This window comes from Dipteris shenzhenensis, chromosome 4 (assembly GCF_047967505.1).
Source record: "Dipteris shenzhenensis isolate YYH24624 ecotype China chromosome 4, Dip_SZ_1.0, whole genome shotgun sequence".
NCBI lineage: Eukaryota > Viridiplantae > Streptophyta > Polypodiopsida > Gleicheniales > Dipteridaceae > Dipteris > Dipteris shenzhenensis.
In genome coordinates this window covers 22,861,039-22,888,659 of record NC_141599.1, presented here as the reverse complement: position 1 = coordinate 22,888,659, position 27,621 = coordinate 22,861,039, and the positions used below count along the sequence as shown (strand labels likewise).

At 48.2% G+C, this 27,621-nt stretch overlaps 1 protein-coding gene and 1 pseudogene across 2 annotated transcripts in view; one reads left to right on the top strand and one right to left on the bottom strand.

Moving 5' to 3' along the window:
• The window catches only part of CPSF160 (cleavage and polyadenylation specificity factor 160), a 105,038-nt gene that overhangs the window by 44,293 nt on the left and 33,124 nt on the right, over nt 1–27,621 (top strand). For both annotated transcript variants that reach the window (XM_087373650.1, XM_087373649.1), the window contains exon 16: nt 10,536–10,738. In XM_087373650.1, coding sequence (XP_087229776.1) covers nt 10,536–10,738 — 203 coding nt within the window. The remainder of the gene's footprint in view (nt 1–10,535; nt 10,739–27,621) is intronic.
• On the bottom strand, nt 21,251–22,650 carry LOC147902611 (uncharacterized; annotated as a pseudogene).

Sequence of the window (27,621 nt, the reverse complement as noted above, 5' to 3'; positions counted from 1 at the left end):
ATACTTTTCCCTCGTATCACCTCTACCTCTCAGTCAGCCACCCTTCATCACCTCGTCTGGCCTTGCTACTCCTACATACCACTCCCCCACCCAGATCACGCTATCCCCACCCTGAGTACAACTTGAGCAGCCCACCTTCATTCCAACCCCTCTTGAGATCCAATTCCCACCTGGATCAGGATATCTTAGGCCCCCACCAGACGCTTGGGACTCCCTATTGGCTGAGATACATAGCATCCGGGCCCGTCAGGTAGAGCTGACACATTACACCCAGGAGCAGGCCCGATACACCCAGGAGTAGGCCCGCATTATACATGAGCGGGGCACCCTTATCTAGGGGCTCAGACACGACATGACACAGCTTCGACAGGAGCTTGGGACCCTGAGAGTAGCGTCTGGAGGGACCCCCATCACAGAGATGGAGGAATAGCCACGATACAGTCGGCTATAGTAGAGACGACTAGGTGGGTGGACGTGGCGAAATGAGAGCCCGCAAAGGCAACCGTTTCAGCCGCCATACATGAGCAACAGCAGAGGGCTTCGAAGGCCCTCAACATCCGGATACGAGGGATCACACGAGACAGCACTAGCACCACTACGACGCCAATGGAGGAGGCGATTATCTTTGTGACCACCACCATGGGGGTCCCCAACCATGGCATACAGGGAGCATGGTGTGTTGGGAGAGACCCCAATCGAGAGCAGCTCTTAGTCATTCGCTTCAGAGATTCACATGCTCGACTAGCAACACTCCGACGTCGAGCCACTCTACGAGAGCATCCCACCCTGTCCATGGACGAGGATTTGACACCACTACAGATTGAGGAGCGATGAGTTCTTTTGCAGTAGCGGGATGTTGCCCGCAAGGAGGGAAAATGGGCCGTGGTACGAGATGGTAGGTTGTTGACTGGCACCCGTCGGGCTCCCACCCGTACCCCCTAAGGGGACACGGCCTATGAGACTCAAGTTTTCGAGACCCTAGCCTGCACCATTTGGAACTGTAATGGTACCTTATGGTCAGATTCAGGGAACTTCTCGGAGTCTTATATAGGATGAGACATAGTATTTTACACGGAGACACACTAGAGCCTAGAGCGTCCACTACCGATAATCAGTGGCTACACATGGGAGTTAGCCTTTAGGGATGAGACGAGGGATACAGGAGGAGTTTTAGGATCAGGCGGGGTCGCAGTATTGTATAGGTCTTCCCTCACTGGAGCCATCTCCATTGAGAGGAAGGACGCACACTCCCGATTCATGTGGATCTGGATCCGACGCACAGCCACTCGTGACCTTTTCATAGCAATATGCTACTTCCCGCTAGACACATCCCACTTCGCCAGAGTGGCATGAGAGGAGGGTGAGACATCGCCATATGCACCCTTACATCAGGATATCCTAGACCTTTCAACCCTAGGGGAAGTTCTCCTTGTTGGGGACTTCAACGCCAAGACGAGCACGCGCAAGGCACCACTCCTGGACTTTCGAGACGACTCTATCATGCTACCAGGCATGGACCTAGACCGGAGCAGGTATGACTAGGATCTCATTGGACCGACACAGGCCTGTTACACCATATGGACACGCGCTCCTTGATTTGGGCAGGATGCATGATCTCATCATCTACAACGGGCTTGACCTATGGCCCTCCTCAGGTGGTTTTACTTGCTTCCCACACGGGGGGGGGGCACTAGTGTAGTAGATTACATCATGGGATCCCCTACCTTCACTTCATGTATCACTGACTTCACAGTAGCACCACTCCCTCCAGGAGCTGATCACACATACATATTCTTCTCTATCGCCACCCCACGCTTAGCCACACCACACACACCACATAGGAAGCACGACACCTACCATGACATACACTTTGATCACAACCTCTCACCTGCCTACTTTGGACGCCTAAATAGACTCCTAACCTACATCGATCATATACCACTCATAGAGGACCGTGCTGCCCTGATTAGTCGCACACTCCACGAGGCTGCCCTCCAAATCTTTACCCACACCACACGGTTGACTAGACCACACGGTTGACTAGACCACCACCTCTTGGTTCTGTATCCTGCAACAATTGGTACGATGCGGAGTGCAAGGCTTATCGCCGACAATTCCAACCAAATGTCACCTCTCGAACACACCGGACACGGTACGCGAGTACCGATGTCTCGTACGTCGGAAGAAGCAAGCATTTCTTCGTTGAAATGAGGAGCAGTTGCTGAACATCTTGTATAGCAACAACTCTAAGGATTTTTGGCAGAGATTCCTTGAGCGTAGGTATCCATCACCCCTCACCGACTTGAGAGTCTGGCACACGTATGCACACCATCTTTATGATGTCCCACACCAGCCCACTCCAGATCTCACACACACATCGCTCCACCACTTGCACGTTGTTCACCAGAGGGGGAGTCAAGGACGTGACATTGAAACTGCACAATGGCCGAGCTAAGGATCACAAGGGGCTATGCACTGAGTTTATCGCATATGGGATCAACACATTAGCCCCGATCCTAGCAAAGCTATTCAAAGACGTTGTTTGCCTTGGCTTCTCCCGCACTTGGACACTCAACACCATCACCCCCATCCACAAGGCAGTTGATCCCATGGACCCGAGTAACTACAGGACTATCATGATTGGACATGTGATGTCGAAGATCTATGCAGCTGTATTGGATGCGTCAGTTAGCCTCTTCGCAGAGATGAGAGGGCTCAGAGGAGAGGGTTAGGCCGGTCTCAGGCGAGACCATGGGACTATGGACAGAGGAGCACCGAAGGGAAGGTATGGTATGAGTAATGGCAGCAAGAGAAGCAGGGAAATGGGCTGCATATAGGGATGGTAAGGAGGTCATCGAGAGAGAGGAGACAAGGAGGATAAGGAAGAGGAGAAAGAGGGAGAATAATGACGGTGTCGAGCTCATGGGATGAGTGCACACATTGGATTGAAAATAGCAGTGTGGAATTGTAATGGCACATTATGGTATGATCCGGGAGGTTTCTTAGAGACATACAATGATAGAGATATTATGTTTTACACCGAGATGCACAAGAGCCCGGAGAGAGGGCTGCCCATAGTAATAGGATACACATGGGAGTCAGTTCATAGGAGGTTGTTTAGGAGAGATAGTGGAGTATGAGGCTCTACGGGGGTAGTTTTTCTTTCCAAATCACACATGAAGCCACTCATATCTGTGGTACAGAGAGAGAAGCATGCACGACACATGTGGATGTGGATCCTTGACCTATTTGTATTGAGGTGTGCTACTTTCCTTCAGACACTTCATCCTATGCCTGAGAGGTTACTACAGATGGACACGACCCATATGAGACGATCCATGATGACATCATGGAGTTTCCCAGACAGGGAGACATCTTTCTATTGGGGGACTTTTATGCACGGACAAGAAATTTATAGGTGGCCCTGCTTGACTTCATATATGATAGAGATCCCCACCTAGTCCTGGAGCTAGATGCAGTTGAGCTGGGGATACTGAGAGACTTTGTAGGTGTCCTGTAGGTGACATGATATAGGCGACATCTACTTGAGCTAGGGGCAGTCCATGACTTGATTATCTATAATGGCCTTCAGAGATGGCCATCATCTGGAGGACTCACTTGTTTCCCACATGGCGGTGGGTCAAGTGCATTGGACTATCTACTAGGCCTACTAGCCTTTGTCTCGTGGATACACGACTTTGTCGTAACCCTCCCACTCGGAGCTGATCACTCATACCTAGTCTTCCATATCTATGCTACTATGCCAGCCAGAGGCATAGCCCCTCTCGTGCTTGCATGTGTCCAGATCCACTTTGACATTCCCTCGACCCAGTGTACGAGAGTCACCTAGCCAAGGCACTTCTACCTACTTGGTGATGATACAGACCTTGCTTGTGCCTCGGACATCCTTGTCTCAGTGGTACAGAACGTTGCCACCAGATCCTTTCCCACGACCCGATCCACACGAGTCCAAGATGGGAAGATGCCTCAATACCCCTTGGTCTAATAACGAGTGCGGAAAGGCAAGCCGACCTCACATGGAAGCAGGCCTTGGGTCATCTGACGTCATCTGGCACAGAGGATCTTTCGACAATTGACACGTCGCAAGAGGCCGGCCTTTCTCACACACATGATGGATGAGATTGTTAGATCTTTTCCAGGACGAGACCTGACCAGTGGGTGGGGTTTTTATCGGAGGGGAAGCCACCTAAATCCATCATTGACCCAGGTGGATGGCATAGGTATGCATGTTCCCTCTACGATTTTCAGATGCAGACACCACCGGACATGTCGTCTATGCTTAGGCCCACCACCTGTGACTTGTTTACCCCACAGAATGTATGGGCTGCACTCTGTCGGCTACACAATCGGAAAGCACAGGATCATGAGGGCCTATGGACTGAGCACTTTGCACATGGGCAGGAGGTCTTAGCTCTGGTCCTAGCATAGATGTTCAACCAGGCTGTTTGTCACGGCTTCCCACCTGCTTGGAGCACCACCGCTATTGTGCCAATACACAAAGCCGGGGACCCTATGCAGACTTGGAATTACCGTACCCTCATGATTGGTAATCCTCTGACCAAGATTTATGGATCGGTATTACAGAGGAAGGGATAGTGGGCACTAGGACATGATTTCGGAGGCAGCACTCTACTCTAGATCACATCTTCACTGTGAGGGCTATCATTGAGGAGGCGAGGTCTAGTTACCAGAAAGTCTACACATGCTTTGTAGACTTCCGAAAGGCCTTTGACACTGCCCCACAATCCCGTATGATCAGAAAACTACAGGAGATGCAGATTCAGAGACGTTGATTTAGAGGTAGAGTTCGTGCCCAAGGTGGGTAGAGTGGAGGAATTTCGAGTGGCTACATGTGATTATGGAATTTAGGATGATTCAGAGTAAGCCCTTAGTTCCACATGAGATAGTACATACATATTTTGCCATGACCCCTCTGTAGGTTGATGCCATTCTTTAGACAGTGACATTCATCCATAGTGTTTGAGACTTACCTCGATGGAGACTACCAAGACTGGTCTTGGAGTCATCCAGATGACTAGCAGAGAGTGGAGCAGACACATGGTATGCACGCATATCCATATGGTTTGCCAGGCACGGTATTCAGATGGACAGGCTCCCTCCCTTTTAGTACAGCATGGACGCACTCCGTGAGTCAATCCTGTGAGATGAGATGAACTGTATCATACGGTTAGATCTCCTCTAGCTTGAGACATCTCGGACTTGGGCGAGGAGGTTCAGGAGCTCCCCCCCAAGTCCCAGTTCTATCGTGATCACTTCCTGAGAGTATCGGAGGAGGCATTCATCATCAGACTCCAGTACCTCGAGGCTAGAGGAGTCTCGCATGCATTGAGGATAGTCGTGGACCCTGCTCTCTGAGGCCACCGATGGCGGGCCATGTCACCCACCAAGCCTTGGCTTGCCACATGGGGCAGAGGGGTGGGGCGCCTTGGACTGGCACATGACACCTACCTTGGAGGGGAGGATGAAGTGGAGCAAGGGAATTGCAACGTGGCAAGCACTAGGGAGGATGAGGTGGACGGTGGGGTGGGCCTGGGGGGATAATTGGTGACATGGTGGCAATGGAGGGATAGCATGAGAGTGATGATGTTGAATGCACGAGCATTAGAAGGCAGAGGGCAGAGAAAGCACGTGAGGGCGGTCACACATCCCTCACTCGAGAATAACGTTCCAAATTTTGCTTGTTTTGGCTCACTTAAACCCTTTCCCTTATACCCTTATCATCATCATCATCATCATCATCATCATCATCACCACCACCACCACCACCACCACCACCACCACCACCACCACCTTCACCTCCTTCTTCCTCAGCCTCTCGTGTTTCTTCCATTAGTTGAGGATTGAGACGGGGAGAGCAACATGCATATGCAGAGAGAGCAGCGGATCTATATGCCATGCACATTGGGAGTGGTTGAGACAGAGGAGCATTTTCTCTGTGTCTGCCCAGCTTATTATGAGATCAAGGGACGATACCATTGCCTCTACCAGGATTCAGTCCACTCTCACGATTGATCCACTTCCATGACTAGGTTTGCATCGGCCTCCATCTACTTGAGATGCGTCAACACAGGGAGACTCTTGTACGATAGATTAGAGAGCAACAGGATGCGATCAGACCACAGGATATAGAGGCTGATAGGGCACGACGACTTGTCACATAAGTTTATGCATTTGAGTCAGCTCTAGGACATAGCAGGGTGGAGGAGGAGCTAGCTGGTATGTGAGCAGCCAGGATCACTGAGGGAGGGCGCAAAGACCACCTGCAGCACGGAAAGCAACTAGAGCATACTCTATTGAGGTTGGACCTATCACAACTTTCCTCAGGGGAGACTGCCCGAGACGAGGGGTCACTTTGAACATAGCCCAGCAGGTTCAGAGATCGAGGAGACCACAGTGATGAGGTTGCTCAGCATGAGCATTTGCCTTCCACATAGCTTTCCTCGTTGGAGATTGCCCGAGACGAGGGGTCACTTTGAACATAGCCCAGCGGGTTCAGAGATCGAGGAGACCACAGTGATGAGGTTGCTCAGCATGAGCATTTGCCTTCCATAGTGGTCGCTCCATTGGCGGTATAGATGTCCCTACTACTCACCCTCTCTCTCTCTCTCTCTCTCTCTCTCTCTCTTGCGTCTCGGGATGCGCATGCATTGTTTTTGGAAGCATTATCCTCCAAGATCCATGATACATTTCTTCAGTTGGGGTAGCAGATTGGTGAGCAGATCTCTTAGCGGATTGGCTAGCAGCTTGGTGCATCCTATGCCCCAGCATGGGGACCAGTCGGACAGCGAGGATGCATTCTTCGCACCATGTGGCAGTTTTAGGGTAGATGCCCAATGCTTAGGGGGATTTCAGCCCTTTAGTTAGTCTTAGTTTGAGCAGCTTGCTCCCCCGTATGGGGATTATTGAGGCATTGAGGTCGCATTCTCTACAACACTGACCCTGTTATCGGCCTGAGGCGATCTTACAGTTTACAGCTCTCTGCACCTTTGTAGATGGAGCAATCTATTTTGATTGGGTTACACCCTTTTGCTGCTCCTTTGCCTTCACTAGTCAGTATGCTGGGAACCAGTTTTAGTTTGTAGGGCAGCCCATTCGCTTGGGAGAGAGGTCAATCCTCTTCTCAGCCTTTTGGCCTGCCATCATATCAGGGGGATGTGTTTGGCATACATACATAGTTTGGGATACATGCCCCTATTGCTCCGCAAGTGAGCACATACAGCCACACGCAGCCCGCGCAGCAAATGGATGGTGCTACTATGTAGCAAGGGGTAAGTGGCGGGCAGCAAGCCACTCTTGATGAGATGCTTTCAGATTCCTTGCAGTCATACCGAGCCCTGCCCGAGGATATATGTGATGAGATGTCCTTTCCTTGGTATGTGAATCTTAAGCGTGATGATGCCCACTCATCTGGTGGTTACAGTAACAAGAACTATCTAGCCAAGGATGTAAAAGACAAGCTCACAGTGCATAAGTTCAAAGGGAACACTCGCACACCTAATGAGCTGGAGGAGTGGCTCATGAAGCTGGAAGATTACTTCCGCTTCTACCCCAAGTTTGATGAGGATCGCATCATTTTCGCTAGCATGCATATGCAGGATTATGCTCACACATGGTGGCGTTATATGAGCAATTCACCTTAAAATCCAACCACATGGAAGGGATTCAAAGAACTCATGGTCACTACCTTCGTTTCCTCGCTCATATTAGAGCAGTACTTAGCTGAGTTCTATGCCTTATCAGAGATTGGAACGGTCCAGGAGTATCGGCAGTGTTTTTGGAGGCTCTCTTGTTTGTGCTGGACATATCTGAAAAGGGAAAATTTCTGCGTTTTTTACAAGGACTGCACTCTCCTTTGGCTGCAGATGTGAGGGCACATAACCCTCAGACCATTGAGCGAGCTACCCAACTTGCAGAGGTCTTTGAGCCTAAGTATGCTAGCAGAGATAAGAATGCAATGGGCAGCACTCATAGGACTGCGTATGATTCTGAAAAGACGCCTAAATGGGCTGATTGGCATTATAAGAAGTCTATAGCAGCACATTTCCCAGATTTCCTATTGTATTGGGCAACAAGATGCCATATGCCAAGCCCGACAGATTTTTAGATGCCAAGCCAGGAGGTAAGACAAATGCTGGGGATGAAAGTCAGAATTGGACCCTTGAGCATTGAGATGTTTGCAAGATACGCAACACTGGGGCACCCAAACTCAGCATGATCATTGAGCTATATGACGATGGGGAATTGGTAGATGCTACAGACTCCCTGGATGCCTCTCATGATGAGATGGAGCGAGCACGTGAGCCAGAAGAAGCTCCAGACACTGGAGCCACGAAGGGTGCTGAATTTCCTTTTGATCCTAGTGGTGCTACTAAGTCTAATATGCGTTTTAGTGACACATTTGACATTTCAGCCCTCTCGTAATAGACGCTTGGAGACCTCACAAGAGATTGAGAGTAAGAACTTTACGTGCTTTTTTTTCTTTTGGGGATTGAGACTTGGGAAATGTTTTCACAACCTTAGGTTATCGACTTTGTACACAGCATTCAATATAGACGAGAACCTTTTAAAAATATTTGTAGCTTACCTTGAATAACGATGTCCATGTAGACTTCACAAACAACCCTAGGAGAGTGTAGATTGATTGATCTGTGATACAGAGTGCCATAATGAACATATTAGAAATGTTTGAGAGTACGAGAGACACAAAACTCTTCCACATAAGCATCTATTTTCACAAAATCTGTACCATAATAAGGAGACCCGTGCCGATATCATACCCAGAAGAGGAACGACCCCTAGATAATATATATCTACAAGTTTGTGGGCTAAATTATATGCAAGTTTCCATTGCAATAGCTACTAAGAAGATCACATTGTTACGTGGATAGTCAAAGGGGAAAGCAAGCATCGTCCCAAAAGGTGTACAATTGTTTTCTTGATTTTAGAAAGTAATTCAACACGTTAGACACTAGGACTTTTTTTCGACAAACCACATTAGATGGCATGGATGCTTTGGGTCCTAAAGAGTTTTCATCGTGCATGTGGAGTTTGGACAGACGATTCAATTTCGTTTCATCTTGACATTGGTCTCCTCTTGTACTTTCCCAAGAGGTCGAGAAGTTTATGTGGAGTTTATGAGATGATAAGAGTGCCACCTTTAGAGGGGCTTACTAAGGATCACGATTGATAGTTTCTTCATACTACATGTGGTTGTTTGATTTTGAACCAAATGTGGTTGATATCTTCACACATGCTTCTATAAAAAAAGCTCTCTTGGGTATGTCTATGCAAAAATATTGAGGTAGTAAAATAATATTTGTGTTTGTACTCCTTTAGTTTACTATGTCCTCATTTAGGATGGACATATGCTCTCATGATACTTTATTGAGCACACGTCTTTGGGATACTCTAGCCATTTCGTTGATGGAACTTGAAGGAAATGATGACGTAGGCTTTATTGAATTAGGGTGGGTACTTAAAGGATTATAGAGTGGTTATTTTGAATGACAATGTGAAGCTTGATGGATCTTTGCTCTCGAGGCAAAGTTTTCGTGCAAATCCAATATATAGGAAAACTAGTTTCTCAATGATCCTACATAATGCATGCAATGTACAAATGTGAACATTGCATAATGGGATCTCAAGAAGTGCTTTGAAATTTTTATCTACTTTATGTCTGTTAGGTGCTCTTTTCCACCATTTAGAATCTAAGACATGTACTGGTTCGTTGCAGTACAAGCAAGGAGACTTTGAGTTACCCCCTTTTGCTTATATTGAACATACACTTCAGCGTCTTCAGATCACCTAACATATGCCATTCAATTTGCAAAACACCCTTCCCTGGAACATGCAGATGACGTCCTTGGACTTGATTCTTTATAATTGATGGTATACCTGTTTGATGAAATACCTAATAAAGTATTGCATGGTCGTCAGTCTTCACCTCTCATTTCAAACCATAGGTTTGCAAGACATGTTATATAAAATTTACAACATCTTGAGCAAAGACTAATTTGGAAGCCGATAGTTTACATACCTCAAATGAGCTCAACCACCATACGTGCTTTTCTGATTGGACATTGAAGTACTTTGAGCTGGACTTTGTGATCGATTGATCAAGTGCTCGATTCATCAAAGTGATAGAAACTCTCTCTATCTTTTTTTCCTTGACAATTTCACACTCATCTAGCTTATCATGTGATGCCATCACGCTTTAATATGAGGCTAGAGTTTCATAATCAAGTCACACTTTCTTAATAACAAGTGTTGTTCATGGTTTAGTTGTGGATGTCTCTTCAGCTTTCACTCAACACTCTTGTGCGCTCCTTATGTTCTAAGAAAAATATGGGCTTTGTTGTTTTTTCCCTTGGTTGTGGTTAATTTTGACATATTTTACACTTTTGGTAGCTACGCTTTTTTTACAACAAATAATAAGTTTCATCGCTTGTGTGCCGATATCTTATGCCCCATTTGTTCTCATCATGCATATGCAGGCGACGTGTTGTGCAGGTTTATTCACGAGGTGTACGTCTTCTTGATGGGGCATACATGACTCAAGAACTTCGGATTGAAGCGCCTTGTTTGAAAGCAGATGTGACGCCAAAATCAGAGAGTGTTTGTGTGGCTTATGCTTCGATTGTAGATCCTTATGTTTTATTGAAGATGACAGATGGGTCAGTCCAGCTTGTTACAGGGGGTAAGTGACAGCTCATGTATGAGGTTGGCGAGACAATTGAAGATATTCTACTATCGAATCTTCTACCAAAAAGCTGTACTCAAGAATACGAAGAGAGTGTTACAATTATAAGATGAATATACATTATCTGGTGATGATTTACTGCATAATGAGTGTGTGAGCTAGAATTCATAGGTGCAACATATGCGTCCATGGTTTCTATTATCAGGTTACCCTGTGTGTTGATGTTACTGTAACCCAGTTCAATATTAATCATGCTATTACTTGGCCTTGTAACCTATAATCCATTATGATTGTCTTTAGCACTAGCTTACTTGCATCAATAAGACCGAGTGGTCAAGGTCCCAGAGTCCTGTAGCTTATGATTACATTATAAATTTAGCACCGGACACATGGCATGCCAGTGTCATTCTAGGATAAACTGCTAGCTGGAGGTTTTCAGTATGCAATTCATTCTGACAATTATCCAGCAGTAGTATTCTCTCCTCTCCCTAACTCATTCAAGTGGCATCAAAGCAATCCCCTTGGAGTAATCTTGTGCGCAGCAAGTGCTCTAAAGGTGACCTAGGAGGAGAACAAGGGAGCACATGGAAGGAAGGGGCAAGCTTCATGCAGACCTAGGTGGCTCCATGCAGCCCAAAATTATTACACACAGATCAAGGCACCTTGCAAACCCCTCCTGGAATTGGCATGCACCACAAGGTGCATTTAGCAGTCTCGGAGTAATCCTCTGCAAAGCAAGTTCTCTAATGGCAACCCAAGGAGGGGAACAAGTGAGCACATGCAAGGAAGCAGCAAGCAGCTGTATTTGTAGGCTTCATGCACACCTAGGTGGCTCCATGCAGCCCAAAACTATTGCACACAGATCAAGACACTTTGGAAATCCCTCCTGGAATGGGCACAAACCACAAGTGCAATTTGCAGTGTGCGATCTTTCCGCACAGTTGGTGAACGGTGTCATATAGTTCCGTACAGATGCACGGAAGTCTCAAGAGATGGGGTGGAATAGATCCTCTAACTTGCAGATGAAAAGAAGGGGAGAAGGCTACTGCAAGGTTGGGGGGTTCGCTATGCTTAACAAAAAGTTGTAGCTCTTCTGCATTACAACCTAATTTAAATCTCAAAATTGGGATCTATATCGCTGGGAAAAAATATGTTTTCTAGAAATTTTCTACAACTACTTGCACAACCAACCATACCAAAAAGAAGCCAAGTTTTGCTAATTTCCTCGGGGTTGTTCATGGCCAATCTGCAAATGTGCCTATCTGCCTGCTGCTTGGCATCTCCTTCATCTCCCCTAAAGGGGATCCCTCAAGGGCCATATCGTCAATTGCATTTTGCTTAGTTGCACAAGGAAATACATTTTCCTTGGTACACAAATATATAACTCCAAGAACTAGGGCGGTGGCTGTCAAAGATCTCCTTCTACTTGCTAGCGCACTGGTTGTCATAGAACTCCTCCTGTATTACGTAAAAATACGTAACAGAGCTATAACTCCAAGAACCAGTGCGGTGGTCTCTCCAAGACAACCTTGAATTCTGGGTGATGACAGGTTGTTAGGCCACAGACTGCGCTAAGCCGATGCTCAAAATGATAGATTACGTCTTATTCTTATGCCAAAAACTAGCACGGTGGTCTCTCCAAGCCAACCTATGATTTGCATGAGCAAAGGCTACGGCAAAAGGCTGCACGATGATAGGTGGTCACGCCCGAGACTGCGCTGCGGCGGTGTTTAGAATGATACTTTGCATCTCATTATTATGCCAATGTTAATGTGTTAGTAGCATATGTGCATCTGCACCTGTAGCTTTTGTAGTCATCACATCCGCCATCTTCCTCGAGGATATTAGCATAACAACTAGCTAGAAACATAGAAGGGCACCTGCCCATGGATATTTTAATCCAGGTAGACCCTCTGTAGTTGGGTGCTTGCAAGCAACATCGGCTTCTTCTCTCTTATGTGTGCTATTATTTTTCATCCAAATCATCCAAGTTGAGTTCACCTCATACTCATTATCAGGAGGCATCCTCATGCATCATTTTTACGTGTTTCAATAATTAAATTATGTATGCCTAGAATTGGTCCAAGGTCCATCCCTTCCTCAGTCTCGTGGTCCAATAGGCTATGAGTCTTTACATTATATGATTGGGCTCTTACTAGCACGTGAAGAGAGAGAGAGAGAGAGAGAGAGAGAGAGAGAGTTGTATTAACATCTTCGGAAGGCCTCGCGGGCCTATGAGACAAAGTACAATCAAGAAAATTTCTCATGCGAGCCACTGTGGGCTGCATCAAAGGGCTCACTAAGGCCCCTGCTGAGTGCTAAGCTAACAAAATAATCTCAAAACTCAAAACTCAGCCATGCAAGGCTAGTGCTCCAAATACATATCTGGGCACCATGGTGGCTCTCTGACGGGACACAAAAATGCCTTGTATCTGCGTCTGCCGATCTGGCTGTGGCGTAAGGCATTGTCGCCGCCATCTTTGTATTCGGTGGGCCATGTCAAGAGTGACACCTTGGCTCAGACAGTCTCCTCCGAGTAGAGCAGCGACGGGCTGGACCTCTATCATGCGCGCTTTTGCCAGCCTTTGTGTCTCTTCGCGTTGATCCATGCATGGAGAGAGAGAGAGAGAGAGAGAGAGAGAGAGAGAGAAAGAATGATGTATCAATATCTTCGGAAAGCCTCGCGGGCCTGTGAGACAAAGTACAATCTCAAAGTGACCCATACGAGCCGCTGTGGGCTGAAGCAAGGGGTTCGCTAAGACCCCTGTAGAGTACTAAGAAATCTCAAAGAAAAACATAACTCAGAACTAGTACACATTGGGAAATCAGAGACTCAGAAAGCATATCCAGGTGCCATGGTGGCTCTCCTATGAGATCTGAGGATATCTTGCAGCTGTGTTTGTCGGGTAGTCTCACTTTGAGCCTGGGGGTGGGGGGGGGGGGGTGGGGGGTTAGTCTTTGAGATTTCTGTATTCGGTGCCCCATGTCAAAGAGTGATCCCTGGACTCTAGCACTCACCTCGAAGAAAGGCTGTGATAACCTGGACCTCCATGATGCGTGGTCTAGCACTCCCTACTCTGTTGCTCCATGCCTTCTCCTCCCACTAGTCCACTCTTCTCCTACATATCATTTGTCTCCTCCTCCACTTCGCTGTGTCCCGGGGCTGACTCAAAGGCATATAAATCTATGACATGTTGCTTGGCTGCATCTTTCTTTGGCTCAGGTAATATTGTCGACACAGACTGAATCTGTCTTAGAAGAGTCTCTCTCTGTCTTCGCATCTCCATCAAATAAAGACCGACACAGACTTGGTCCTGGAAATGGATCAGGCATGAGAGAGGTCCAAATCCAAGCCTCACCTGGTATAGGCAATGGTACCGCCCTCGAATCTCATAATTGCTGGACACATGCATAGAGAGTACTCCTTTGTCTCCACCTCTCCCAGTGTGCAAAGTGTGCATATCTGTTGCTCTCTCGGTATGCCGGCAACTCTACTTGCCTCTATCCCCAACTGATGGGACGAGACTCTTATCTGTCCAATGGCAATCCTTAGTGCATGTGAGATGCGTTTGTTCTCCAGGTATGAGAGTTTGATGATCAGTCTCTCCTCTTGGTGGGGAACCCCTGCCCTCCCCCCCCTTCCCAACCAAAAGTCTGTGCTGTGTAAAGTTGTAATAGATCTAACCGTATGATATGGTTGATCTCATCTCGTGGGATCAGGGAGGATGGGGCATCCAAATCGTATCGAAAGGGCGGGAGTCGATCCATCTGGACACCATGGCTATCAAACCATTTGGAAACTCATGCATACCAAGCTTTATTGACCTTTTTGTCTGCAAGTCATCGCGACGACCATAGTGCCAATCTCCGCGATAACCAGCTAGGTAGAGCCCAAACCCTATGAATACATGTCACTGTTTGAAAGATAGCATCAGTCTTGAGAGGTGTCATGGCGAACTTTGCTTGTATAATTTGATGGGGGGCTGATGGATTACTCCAGATCATTCGGTAACCCATAACCACCTGCAATCTCTCAAATCTCTTCGAGTCTATCGCTGAGAGGTCACCTCCCTAAAAGGGTTCTGCATACATGGCTGTCGGTCTCACGTGTATATAAAAGAGCCATCCCTTTGTATGGGGGCCTAGAAATGTGTCTGGAAGCACTGTCACTCTGGTCGAGCTAGAGCTCCCTGGCCACGTGTGAGCTGTGCTCTGGCTGCGTGGACCATCTTGAAAACTGATACTGAGAAAACTGCTCCAAGGTATATGTAGGACTGCATAATCTCTACGGGCTCACCTCGGTAGGTGAAACTATGTCGATGCAGCATTGTTAGTGAGGTGTTGAAAATCATAACCTTCGTCTTGCCAAAGTTGATTATCAGGTCCCTCTCCCTGCAAAACACCTCTAGGGCCTCTAGATGCTTCTAGCATAGTTACTAGGAAACGGCGTTCCATCTTCCTGAAATGTGGGAACGCCGTTCCTAGGTGGAGCGCCTACTGAGAACACCTGAGAATGCCAGGGAACGTTCCCAGTTTTGGGAACGCTAGGGAACGCGGCCAAGGAACGGCCAGAACGTCTAGGGTTTGGCATTCCCAGTTTAGGGTTGCGCAGGAACATATATAGCCGCCGATGGGGGGTTTTCGCACTCTCCAACCTCCCTCCCACTCCCTTCTACTCCCAATCCTTCCACTCAGCCCCCTCGCCTCCCACTCCCTTCCACTCAGCCCCCTCTCCTTCCACTCCCTTCCACTCAGCCCCCTCTCCTTCCATTCCCTTCAACTCAGCCCCTCTCCTTCTACTCCCTTGAACCTTCTCCTCTCAGCCCCCTCCCCTTCGACTCCCTTCTCCACCCCTTTCCACTTAGCCACTCAGCCCCCTATCCTTCCACTCAGCCCCCTCTCCTTTCACTTAGTATCCTCTCCCTCTACTCCCTTCTCCACTCAGCCCCCGCCCCTTCCACTCAGCCACTCAGCCCGCTCTCCTTCCACTCCCTTCTACTCCTTCCACTCCCTTCGGCCCCCTTCTCTCATTGCTCACTACTTGGTGCTCAGCCCTCTCCAAGTCTCCACCAACAGCCCCCCCATTCCCCCCCTCTCCACACTCCCTACCTCTTCTCTGGAGCCCACTCAATGACTGTTGCAAGAGGCATTGACACGGACAAAAAATCCGAGGGGTGGAAGGAGGTGGATCCTGTCGCCAAGTACGCCAATTCGAAAGGAGGAGGAGTATGCAAGTGGCTTTGCCGCTTTTGTAAAAAAGGTAAAAGTGGAGGGGCATACCGAGTGCGAGCTCATCTATGCAAAGTTCCAAATAAAGGCATTAATTGTTGCCCTGCTGTTCCCAATCATGAGCATGCACGTTTTGTGGCACTTGTAGAAAAGTTGGACATGGAGGCAAACAAGCAACCTGCCATTCTTGATCCTCGAGGTCAACCACCAGTGCCAACACCAGCCCCAGGTGCAGCAACTCCTGCTACTTCCATTTCTGCCTCCTTCTGTGGGAGTAGAGCTTCATCCACACCTTTAAAGGCTGCGAGTTCAGGGGCTCCGAGAGTCGTGCAGGCTAGCCTTGTGGCCTCATGGCATCCTGGGAGGAGGGCACAGGTAGATGCAGCAATGGACCGATTCTTTTATGGAGCAGATGTGCCCACAGTGAAGGCCCGCAATCCTTACTTCATTGATATGGTGAAGGAGATTGCAGCATAGGAGGAGATTAGGGCACTTGCAACCTCTCGATGGACGGAATATCATTCACCTTTAGAGGCTGCAGCCTTTGTTTTGGATCCAGAATTTCAAGGGAAGGGGCAAGAAACAGATAAGGAGGTGGTGCAAGGATGGGAGCAGATATTGAGATGACTTGTCCCAAGTGCAGATGATAGGAGGAAGGTGTGGGAGGAGCTGTCATTTTATAGGCAAGGAAAAGGGTTATTTGGATTGGAGGATGCACAGGTAGACATGTTCAAGATTTCGTCCGTTTGTTGTTGGGAGGACTATGGGGCAGATACTCCATTGTTGCAGGGTATGGCCATTCGTACACTCAGCCAGGGGGCTAGCTTTTCACCCGTTTAGTGGTTGTGGAGTAATTTTGGGAACATTGCAACAAAAAAGAGGAACAGGCTCGGGGTTTAGAAGGCAAATGATATTTTATTTGGCAATGCAAACTTGCGTTTGCTTAACAAGTTCAGGGCAGATTGCACTCCTGAAGTGTATCTTGGATTTCGACCACATGAGGACTCCGACAGTGATGCAGAGGGTGCTCCTGAGGCTGAGCTTGAGGAGGAGCATGAGGATGATGACCCCCAGGTCGAGGCTGAAGATCAGGCTCAGCAGAATGAGGGAGAGTCCTCTGTTCCGGTAGACCATTAGGTGGCAAGCTTGACTCTCTATTTTTCTATATACCATGTACTTGACTCGAGAGTCTGGAGTCCTTTTTTGTATTTACTATTTGGTATTGAGGCCTTCTGTTCAGGCTTGAGGCATGGCCTTATTTTGTTGTATTTTGCATATTATATGCTCGAGCCTCTATGATCTGCAATTCTATGACTTAAAGCTTTAAACTTTAAAGTTTATGCACATTGCACATTGCAATTTACATTGATTTATAGTTCAGATTTCTAAGGATTTTGCGTCTTTAAAAGTATAAAGATCAAATGGAAATCTTAAAGCTGCTACATTTGGTTTTGCTTAGCATACTTTGGTATCTTTCCATGTGATTTGATGATGTGTCATATGATGTGGTGTTCCCGTTCCTGTTCCAACGTTCCCCCTTCCCGAAACGTTCCCGTTCCGACCCCCCCGTTCCCGAAACATTCCCGTTCCTTGGTAACTATGGCTTCTGGAGACTTGCAGTAGAGGAGGATATGAGGACTATGTCATCAGCGTATAGTAGTATTTGTACCATTAGGTTAGTGAGCGATGATCCCTCACCACCTAAACTATCAATGAAGGTAGTGATCTCATCGATATAGTCCAACAGTGTCGGTGAGAGGGGGCATTTTTGCTTCACTCCAATCGTACTTTCAACCCAATCTGATAGACCTCGTGGAGCGCATACTCTGTCTTTGATTGTCTCATATAAACTCATCATGCCCATATAAACTCATCACCCCCCATATCATGACTGTAGGGTTTTGCCTCTCTTAAAGCCTCGTGATCATGCGAGCCCATGGGACAGTGTCGAAGGCCTTTTGAAAGTCGACGAAACAAGTGTAGACTTTTTGGAACCTTGATCTCGCCTCCTCAATGATGGCTTGTAGAGTGAAGATGTGATCCAAAGTAGAGTGCTATCTCCTGAGCCCGGCTGACCCTAAGACCCGCTACCGGTGTGTCTTTGTGAAGTTACTGATCTCTCTCTCGGCATTGATCCGTAGATCTTGGCCAGTGTGTGGCCAATCACGAGCGTGTAGTAATTCCTGGTATCCATGGGTTCTCTCGACCTTTTTATCATGACAATGGTGGTGGTGCTCCAAGCGGCAGGAAATCCGTGACAAACAACATGGTTGAATAGTGGCCCTAGGGATGGAGCCAGGACTTCCATCCCGTGTTCAAAGTGCTCAGTCCGTAGCCTCTCTGTCTACTAGTGTTTGGAATCTCACTATCATAGGTCTCATTGGTGCATCATCCTTTCCCGCTCTCCAAGCTCCCTCGAAGGTAATATTGAACCCCATCTTAGTAATATTGAACCCCATCTTAGTGATCAATGCTTGGGCATCCGCCATCGCAGTTTCCCCAACTGTTAGGCAGAGAGAGAGAGAGAGAGAGAGAGAGAGAGATTTTATTAGTCTTCGGAAGACTGATGGGTCTATCAGACTAAAAGAAAACCTGATACAAATCATAGTAAGGGTGGAGCTACCCGTGCTGAATCCTAAGTCTGATCGTACATAATCAAATACATATGAGTGTGACAATGAAAAGAAAAAAAGACTGGAGCGGAGTGGAATCCTCCGTATGTCATGAGGCTCGACGCAAGACCAGAGCCACCGTGACTCTCGTGGGACGTGTCCCGATGACAGGAGGTCCCCCAGAGTGATTTGTGTGTCTCCTCAATGTCTCGTGTGTCGTGCTGTGGTCGTCGGGTCCGAGTCTCTGTCACGTCTGCGGCTAGAGATTGGACGATCAATGTCACTCAATGGGAAGAACCCTGTGACCCTGCTCTGAGAGGTGTCTGATGATGTGGCCAAGCCCCGTTGCCTGAGTAAGTACTCTTTGTGTCGGACCCCCTCGTGAATGAAGGCCATGAGGCATCTTTGATCTGGGTAGGCGAGGAAATCTGGAAAGGAGCTCGGAGCCTATCTCTGAAGAGACAATGGTAGCGACCTCGGATCTCGTAGTACACTGGGCACCTGAAAATAAAATGCTCCTCCCACTCAACCTCCTGACAGTTGCACAATATGCATATGCAATGCTCCCTAGGGATCCCCTCTGCTCTGCCGCTTTCTATGCGGAGGCGGTGTGATGATACTCGAAACTGTCCAATGGAGATCCATAGTGAGTGAGGCATATGAAGCTCAGTGTACCGGGTGGTGTAATGAATCCCTCCTCTGAAATACGAAGACAATAATCTCAGTAGAAACTCAGCTTCACTGGAAGCTCCCTCGGCTCCAACCAGGTCCTAAAGGTGTGTAGTTGCAGGAGATCCTCTCGAATGACCTGGTTTGGTGTGTGGCCCGATTGGGATGGTGGGTGGGAGTACCGGCGGGGAATCTAAACTGTACTGAAAAGGAGGTATCCTATCGATGTGAAACCCTAGTCTCACAAACCATCTGTGAGTCCATGCATACCAGCATCGCTCGTCTCCCTCTGCTGCCAATCTCATGGAGGAATCGAGAGCCAACCATGGCAACCTTTGTCTCCGTGATATGCAGTCCCCATATGATCTAACCCGGTGTAGATATGTGATGGTTTGAAAGGCTGCATCTAGCTGGAGTGGAGAAGCACCAAACTCGGCCTGAATGATGTGATGTGGTACATATGGTTTCCCCCGGATCATCCGTGAGAGCATGAGGATCTGCAGGTGCTCCACCCATGCCCACTCTATCTCTGACATGTCAGGTCCCCAACAAGGGCTGCCATAAATACCGGCTAATCGGACCAAGGAGTCGAAGAGAAGAGCCTTTGTCTGAGGGTTCTGGAAGTGGGAGTTGAAGCATTGTGTCTCTACGCGAGCCAGTGAGGCGTATCCCCTACTCAGTCTGGCTTGCATCGCTGGTCTCATCGTGAAGATCGGGCCGGAGAAGATGACCTCCAAGTAAGTGTATTAGGATACGATCTCAACTGGTGACCCGCCGAAAGTGAATTGCTTCCGTTGCATGTTTGATCGAGAGGTGTTAAAGATCATGACCTTGGTCTTGCCAAGGTTGACCTCCAATTCATGGGATAAACAAAAAGCTTGCAGTGCATCCAGGTGTCGCTAGAGCCCCTCGGGTGTGGATGACAAGAGTGCCATGTCATCTGCATAAAGAAGAATTCTGATGATGATCGCGGCAAGTGAGCAACCGGTCCTTCGGAAGCCCCCATGAAAGTCTCAAGCTCATCGATGTAGAGGCCAAACAGGGTCCGTGATAAGGGACAATCCTGTTTGACCCCTATGGTACTCAAGATCTCATCTGTCCAACCTGCGCCTGTCCAAACTCGGCTTGAGACTCTCTCATAAAGTGCCATGACTGCCCAGATGATCTCCTGATCAAATCCTAGTGTCTGTAGGCGTGTGATGAGACGAGCTCGAGTTACTGTGTCAAAGGCTTTGCGGAAATCCACAAAGCAGCAATATATCCTCTCCTTCCGTGATCTGGCCTCCTCAATGACACTCCTGAGTGTGAGTATGTGATCCATAGTCCCATGGTCTCGCCTTACACCGGCCTGACCCTTTGCTATGAGCCCTCTCATCTTTGCAAACAGACTGAGCAACGCATCCAATACAGCTGCATAGATCTTGGAGATCACATGTCCAATCATGATAGTCCTGTAGTTACTCGGGTCCATGGGATCCCCTGCCTTGTGGATGGGGGTGATGGTGTTGAGTGTCCAAGTGCGGGGGAAGCCAAGGCAAACATCGTCATTAATGTCTTCATGAGACCTCGTGGGTCTATGAGACAAGATACAAGATATATGTAACCCCTACAAGCCACTGTGGGCTGAAGCAAAGGGCTCACTAAGGGGCTTAGCACATGTGAATAAATAGGATGGGGAATGGGAAAAGGTGGTCCCAAGTGGTCCCATACATATTTCTATCCTATTCCCATCCCACAATAGCAGCTCTAAACTTTCCATTTCAGCTTTAGACATTCAAAGAACTCTTAGAATACTCAAAACTGAAATGTACACATTTACAATAATGTGAATAAAGCATAGAAGACTGTAGAATATTATAGATCCGAGAGCATATAATAGAATGTGCAAAGTACAAGAAACGGAGGTCATGCCTCGGGCCTGTGAAGGCCTCAATACAAAATAGGACTCCAGATTCTTGAGTCAAGTACATGGTGTATAGAAAAAAAAAAAGAGTCAGCCCTAATGGTCTGAGGGTGGCATAGCAATGGAGGCCTCTCCCTCTCCCTCACCCTGCTGGGCCTCATCATCCTGATCTTGGTCTTGGGCCTCATCATCCTCATGCTCAGGAGCCTCCTCTGCTGCGTCACTGTCGGAGTCCTCATGAGGTTTAAATCCAAGATATGGTTCAAGAGTGCACTCTGCCCTGAACTTGTTAAGCAAACACAAGTTCGCATTAACAAATACAAGATCATTTCCTTCTGAACCCCAAGCCTGTTCCTCTTTTTCGATGCAATGTTTCCAAAATTGCTCCACAACCGCTCAACGGGTGAAGAGCTAGCTCCTTTGCTGAGTATATGAGTGGCCAAACCCTGCAACAATGGAGCATCTGCTTCATAGTCCTCCCACCAATATACGGAGGAAATCTTGAACCTGTCATTCTGTGCATCCTCCAAAACCAAACAACCCTTTTCCTTGCCTATAATATGACAGCTCCTCCTGCACTTTTCTCCTGTCATCTTGACTTGAGACAAGTCGTCTCCATATCTTCTCCCATCCTTGCACCACCTCTTTATCTGTTTCTTGCCCCTTACCTTGAAGTTCCGGTTCCAAAACAAAGGCTGCAGCCTCCAAAGGTGAATGATATTCTGTCCACTGAGAGGTTGCCAAGGTCCTCAACTCCTCCTTTCTCGAAGCATACAAAGGATCTATACTTTGAATGGTCTCAATCATGGTATCCATCTCTTCATACACCTTCCCAATAGAAGGACCATCTCCATCAACAAGCCTCAACATCAAAAGAATTGGCTTTGTAACTTGAAGCAAAAGGCGAACATCATCCCAAAAGAGGTCATCCAAGAAAATGGACTTAAGTCTTTGAGCCCCTGCAGAGTTCCGTTCACGCCATGCATCCCACTCAATGGAAACAACAAGCTGTCTCAATTGAGATTTCAGCTTAAAAAGCCGCTTCAACATGATGAAATTATAAGCAAAGCATGTGTCGGAATACTTAAAGACATTCTTTTTTGGGGATATCTTACGAAAAATAGCCAAAATGTAGTGATGGCGAGTGATGAAATATACAACATGATCACCTATATCAATGGTAGGATCCACCCAATCTGACTTACCATTATCCTTCAAGAGATTATTCAGCCCATGTGCCATGCAAGGAGTGAAGGTAAGGTGAGGGCACTTCTCTTCCAAAATCCTCCGTTGGAGTTCTCGCCTTCAGAAACAAACTGAATAACCTTATCTGCCCCCACATACTCAATGAACTCCATCCAAATGCTAGCCAACCTCTCGGCTGACTTTCCCTCCTCTGAACTATCAATAGCTTTAATGAAAAAGCTAGCACCCCTGGAGTATGCAATGATACCCTGAATAGAGTGGCTCCTAGTATCACTCCATCCATCTCCCATCAATGTGACCACGTTTCACCCATATGTCTTTGATGGGAGTCAAAGCTTGCTCTATAGCAGTCTTCTTTGTTGCCAAAATTGTGGTGCGCAGGGCCTCACATGAGGGAGGAGTGTAAGATGGTCCAAAGGCTGCAATCTCCTTTATTATATCAATGAAGTAAGGATTGCGGGCCTTTGCTGTGGGTAAATCTGCTCCATAAAAGAATTTGCCACTGCAGCATCTACCTATGCACTCCTCCCAGGATGCCATGATGCCACAAGGCTAGCCTGCACAACTCTCGGGTTTGGGGGCTGATGAAGTGGGAGCATTTGCCTGTGAAGCTGTACTCGCAAAGAAGAAGCTAGAAATGGAAGTAGCAGGAGAAGGTGCTGGACCTCGAGGATCAAGAACCTTCTGCCGTGCTGCCTCAGCATCCAATCTGTCTGCAAGTGCCTCAAAACGTGCCATCTCTGAATCTGAAATATTCCTAGGGCAGCAGTTAATGTTTCTCCTCTTTACTCGCAATAAGTGATGTCGCACACGGTTGGAGCCTCCACATTTTTCATCTTGGCAAAATTTGCATCTCCACTTGCGTGCTCCTCCTTTTGACTTGTTGTAGAGGCTTCCAGGCTCCACTTCCTTCCACCACGGAGATTTGTTGTCTTGGTTGATGCCATGGAGAGGAGCCATTGAGAGAAGGGGACTGATAGAGTGGGCTGATGGCTAAAGGTGGAGAGAAGGGGGCTGAGAGAGTAGGCTGAATGGGAGAGAAGGGGAATGAGCCTTGAGGGAAGGGTGAGGGATTGAGACTTGAGGCTTGAGGGAAGGGAGGGGGCTGAAGCAAGAGTAGATGGATGGAGGGAGGGAGTAGATGGAAGGATGGAGAGAGGGAGTAGAAGGATGGAGGGATGGAGTAGCTGGATGGAAGGAGGAAGGGAGGGAGTAGTTGGAGAGCTGCTGGATAGAGGAGTTGGGGCTGCTGAAGGAGGGAGAGAGCAGGTGGAGGGCTGCAGGTCGAAATGGTGGAAAACAGGTCGCCACCGTTCGCGAAACAGGGTTGAGGAGGAAACCCTAAACTTGGAACGTTGGGTTTAGGTCTGGAATGGATTTCGGGTACCCTGGCACGGGGTTCCCTGGTAACACTCTGGTTGGAATGTTCCAGACAGGTTCCGGGGGGTTACAAGGTTCCCTCTTCTCTGGAACGGGGTTCCACACGTTCCGGATGGGGGAACGGCGTTCACTGGTAACTATGCATTGTGGTGACGGCCCTCACTGCTGATCCATGGTGCTCTCCTCTACTCGAGCTCCTCCCCACGATCTCATTTTGTGTGGCTCGTATACGTACGGTGTCTTGAGGCATCGACTGTAGCTGATCTCTGGCTTGCCACACAAGGGAATCTCTGTGTGTCTGCATCTCAATCAGGTAGAGCCCAATGCAAACCTGGTCGGGGAAATGTATCAGTTGAGTGAGTGGTACGAAGTTGAGCTCCTCTTGAAAGAGACAGTGGTATCGCCCTCGGATCTCATAGTAGGCTGGACAAACACATAGAAAATGCTCCTCTGTCTCGACCTTCCCCATCGTGCATAGTCTGCAGATCCGCTGCTCTCTAGGTATGCCGTCTGCTCTCCCAGCCTCAATCCGCAGCTGGTGGGATGAGACTCGTATGTGCCTGATAGCAATCCGCAAGGCGTTTGAGACTCTCCTATCCTTGAGGTACTGGGGCTTGATGAGGAGACCATGCTCCGATATCCTCAGAAAGTGGTCATGATAGAACTGGGTCTTGGTGGGGAACTCCTAATCCCCCCCCAAGCCTGAGATGTGTGAAGCTGGAGAAGGTCTAACCGTATGATACGGTTAATCTCATCATGTGGAAGGAGCTCCGATGGTGCATTCATGCATTGAAAGGGGGGGAGCCTATCCATCTGGATACTGTGGCTATCAAACCAACTGGACACCCACGTAAACCACGCTGTATCAAAGCCTCTCTCTGCCAGGCGTCGGGATGACTCCAGTGCTAGTCACGGTAATCTCCACTGAGGTAGGGCCCAAACTCTGTGGAGAAACGTCATTGTTTGGAAGAGGGCGTCCACCTGGAGAGGTGTCATGGCGAACTCTGCCTGCATGATCTGATGGGGGACTGAAGGCTTACTCCGAATCATCCCAGACGCCATGATCATTTGTAGCCTTTCAAATCCTTTCCAGTCAGTAGCAGTCAGTAGCTGAAAGGTCACTCCCCCAAAAAGGTGCTACATACATGGCAATCGGTCTCACGAGAGTGTCATCTGCCAGCCCTTTGTCGGTGGATCCTGGAAATGCGCTTGGAAAGTCCGTCTCTATAATTGGGTCAGGGCTTCCTTCCTTGTGTGAGTCGTGCTCTGGCGGCATGGGTCATTGTGAAGCCTGGTCCTGTGAATGCTGCCCCTAGGTATGTATAGGACTGAACTATCTCCACTGGCTCCCCACGTCAAGTGAAACTATGGTGACGTCAATGTTGATGCAGCACTGCTTGGGATGTGTTGAAGATCATAACCTTGGTTTTCCCAAGGTTGATATTCAGGTCCCTCTCTCTGTAGAACATCTCCAAGGCCTCCAAGTGTTTTTGCAAACCCTCTGCTGAGGACGAAATGAGGACTATGTCATCTACATAAAGTAGTATCTGTACCATAAAATCAGCCAAGTAGGGAGCCATCTCCTCCTAGGCGATCAACAAAGGATGTGATCTTATCAATGTAAAGTTTGAAGAGAGTTGGTGAGAGGGGGCAGCCCTGCTTCAACTCTATGGTGCTCTCAACCCAATCTGATAGCACCCAAGAGCGCGGACTCGCCCTCTGACGGATTTGTATAGACTCATCACTCCCTAGATCATGACCTCTTGGAGATGTAGCTCCTGTAGTCGCCTGATCAGGCGAGAGCGAGGGACAGTGTTAAAAGCTTTCAGAAAGTCCACGAAACAAGTGTAGACCTTTTGGCATCTCGACTTTGCCTGCTCGATGATGGCTCTTAGGTAAAAATATAATCCAATGTGGAATGCTGTGTCCGGAAGCCTGCCTGCCCGCCCAAGAGCCCATTGTCCATGGTCCTTTGTATAACTGTTGATCGCCCTCTCCGATATCAATCCATAAATCTTAGCCAGAGTGTGGCCAATCATGAGAGTGCGGTAGTTCCCAGTATCCATGGGGTCCCTTGCCTTATGTGTCAGTACAATGGTGGTAGTGCTCCAAGTAGGTGGGAATCTGTGACATACTGCATAGTTGAATAGCTGCGCTAGAACCACGGCCAAGACCTCCTGTCCATGTGCAAAGTGCTGTGTACGTAGCCCCTCATGGTCTGGTGCTCTCCGGCTGTGCAAACGAAGGAGGGCATTCCTTACTTTCTGCGCAGTGAACAAGTGACAAGTAGTGGATCTAGGCATAGAGGACATATTTGGTGGCATCTGATCTGGGATATCGTATAAAGAGCATGCATATCTATGCCAAATCTCAGGTCCGTGATGAGAATGGGCCGTTTCCCCTCTAATAGGAGTCCCCAGTTGATAGTTAGGTCTCCCTCTCGAAAGGAAGGCCTGGCAGTGGAAATCCAGAATGTCAGGTATGAGTGATCAGCACTGAGTGGGGGAGGGGGTACTATAAAGTCGGAATTGGAGATGCGAAGACAAGGGAGCCCATCAAGTAGTCCATTGTGCTTGTCCCCCCTCCATGTGGGAAATAAGTGAGTCCACTGGATGATGGCCATCTCAAGAGGCCGTTGTATATGATGAGATAATATACTGCTGCCATCACAAGTAGGTGCCGCCCATACCCTGTCACGTGTGGAGCATCTGCTGCGGTCTCACTATCCTGAGCTCAGCTGCATCTAACTCTAGAACTATGAGGGAATCGGATGCAAAGTCAAGTAGTCCCACTTGGTTGTCCCCTGTGCATGCATTGAAGTCACTAAGGAGGAGGGTGTCACCCTGTCTAGAGAATTGTGTGATATCATCATGTATACTCTCATACGGGTTGTTCCGTTCTGTGGCAACCTCATGTGCATGGGATGATGTATCCGGAGGAAAGTAGCACACCGCAATGAAGATCGGCCGTGCCTCTGGTATCTGAACTCTAATCCACATGTGCCGTGCATGTTCCTCTTTCCTAACCACGGAAAGAACTGGCCTAACAGCTGATTTGAAGAGGACAGCCACACCCCCATAACCTCGTACCCCACTATCCCTCCTCAGTTCCCTCCTATGGGCAGAATCCCATGTGTATCCTGTCACGGTGGGCAGCTCTCTTTGGGCTCTCGTGTGTCTCGGTGTAGAAGACCATATCTCTGTTACTGTATGTCTCCAAGAACCCTCTTGGGTCGGACCAAAGGGTGCCATTACAATTCCATACTGCCATCTTCACTTGTTTTGCATACTCGTCCCATTGTTCAGACACCGTCATGTGCTGTCCCCTTCTCCTGCATCTCGTACTTCTCTTTCTGCCCTCTCTCGAATGATTACCTTGCCATCTTTGTAAACTGCCCTTTTTTCCTCGTCTTGCATCCATCACCCGCACCATTCCTTCCCTTCTATGTTCCTGTTGTAGTAGTGTGAGGTCTTCATCTAGATAGATCTTGGTCCCCTTCAGTGTTGCCCGTGTACTCATGAGGGTGGATCTATCTGTGGCTGTCCGTAACTTTACAACCAAGGGCCTCATTGGTGCATCTGCTTTACCCACTCTCCAAGCTGATTCACAAGTAAGGTTGATTCCCATCTTGTCAAAGAGGGTTTTGGCATCTGACATGGGGCTATCACCTACAGGTAGACCTCTGACCAGCACATTCAAAGTCTTGCTGCCCCACCGTTTTTCTTCTTCAATTGTTTTAGACATGTGCCCCTGTTACCCCGGCAATAGGTGTCACACAGGGAAGTGGGGTTGAGAAGCTCCCACGATGGCTGGAGGTTTCCGGCGATGCCCGTTACCGCTTGGAGACGCTTGGAGAGGCAAGCGAGGCTCGTGTGACAGAA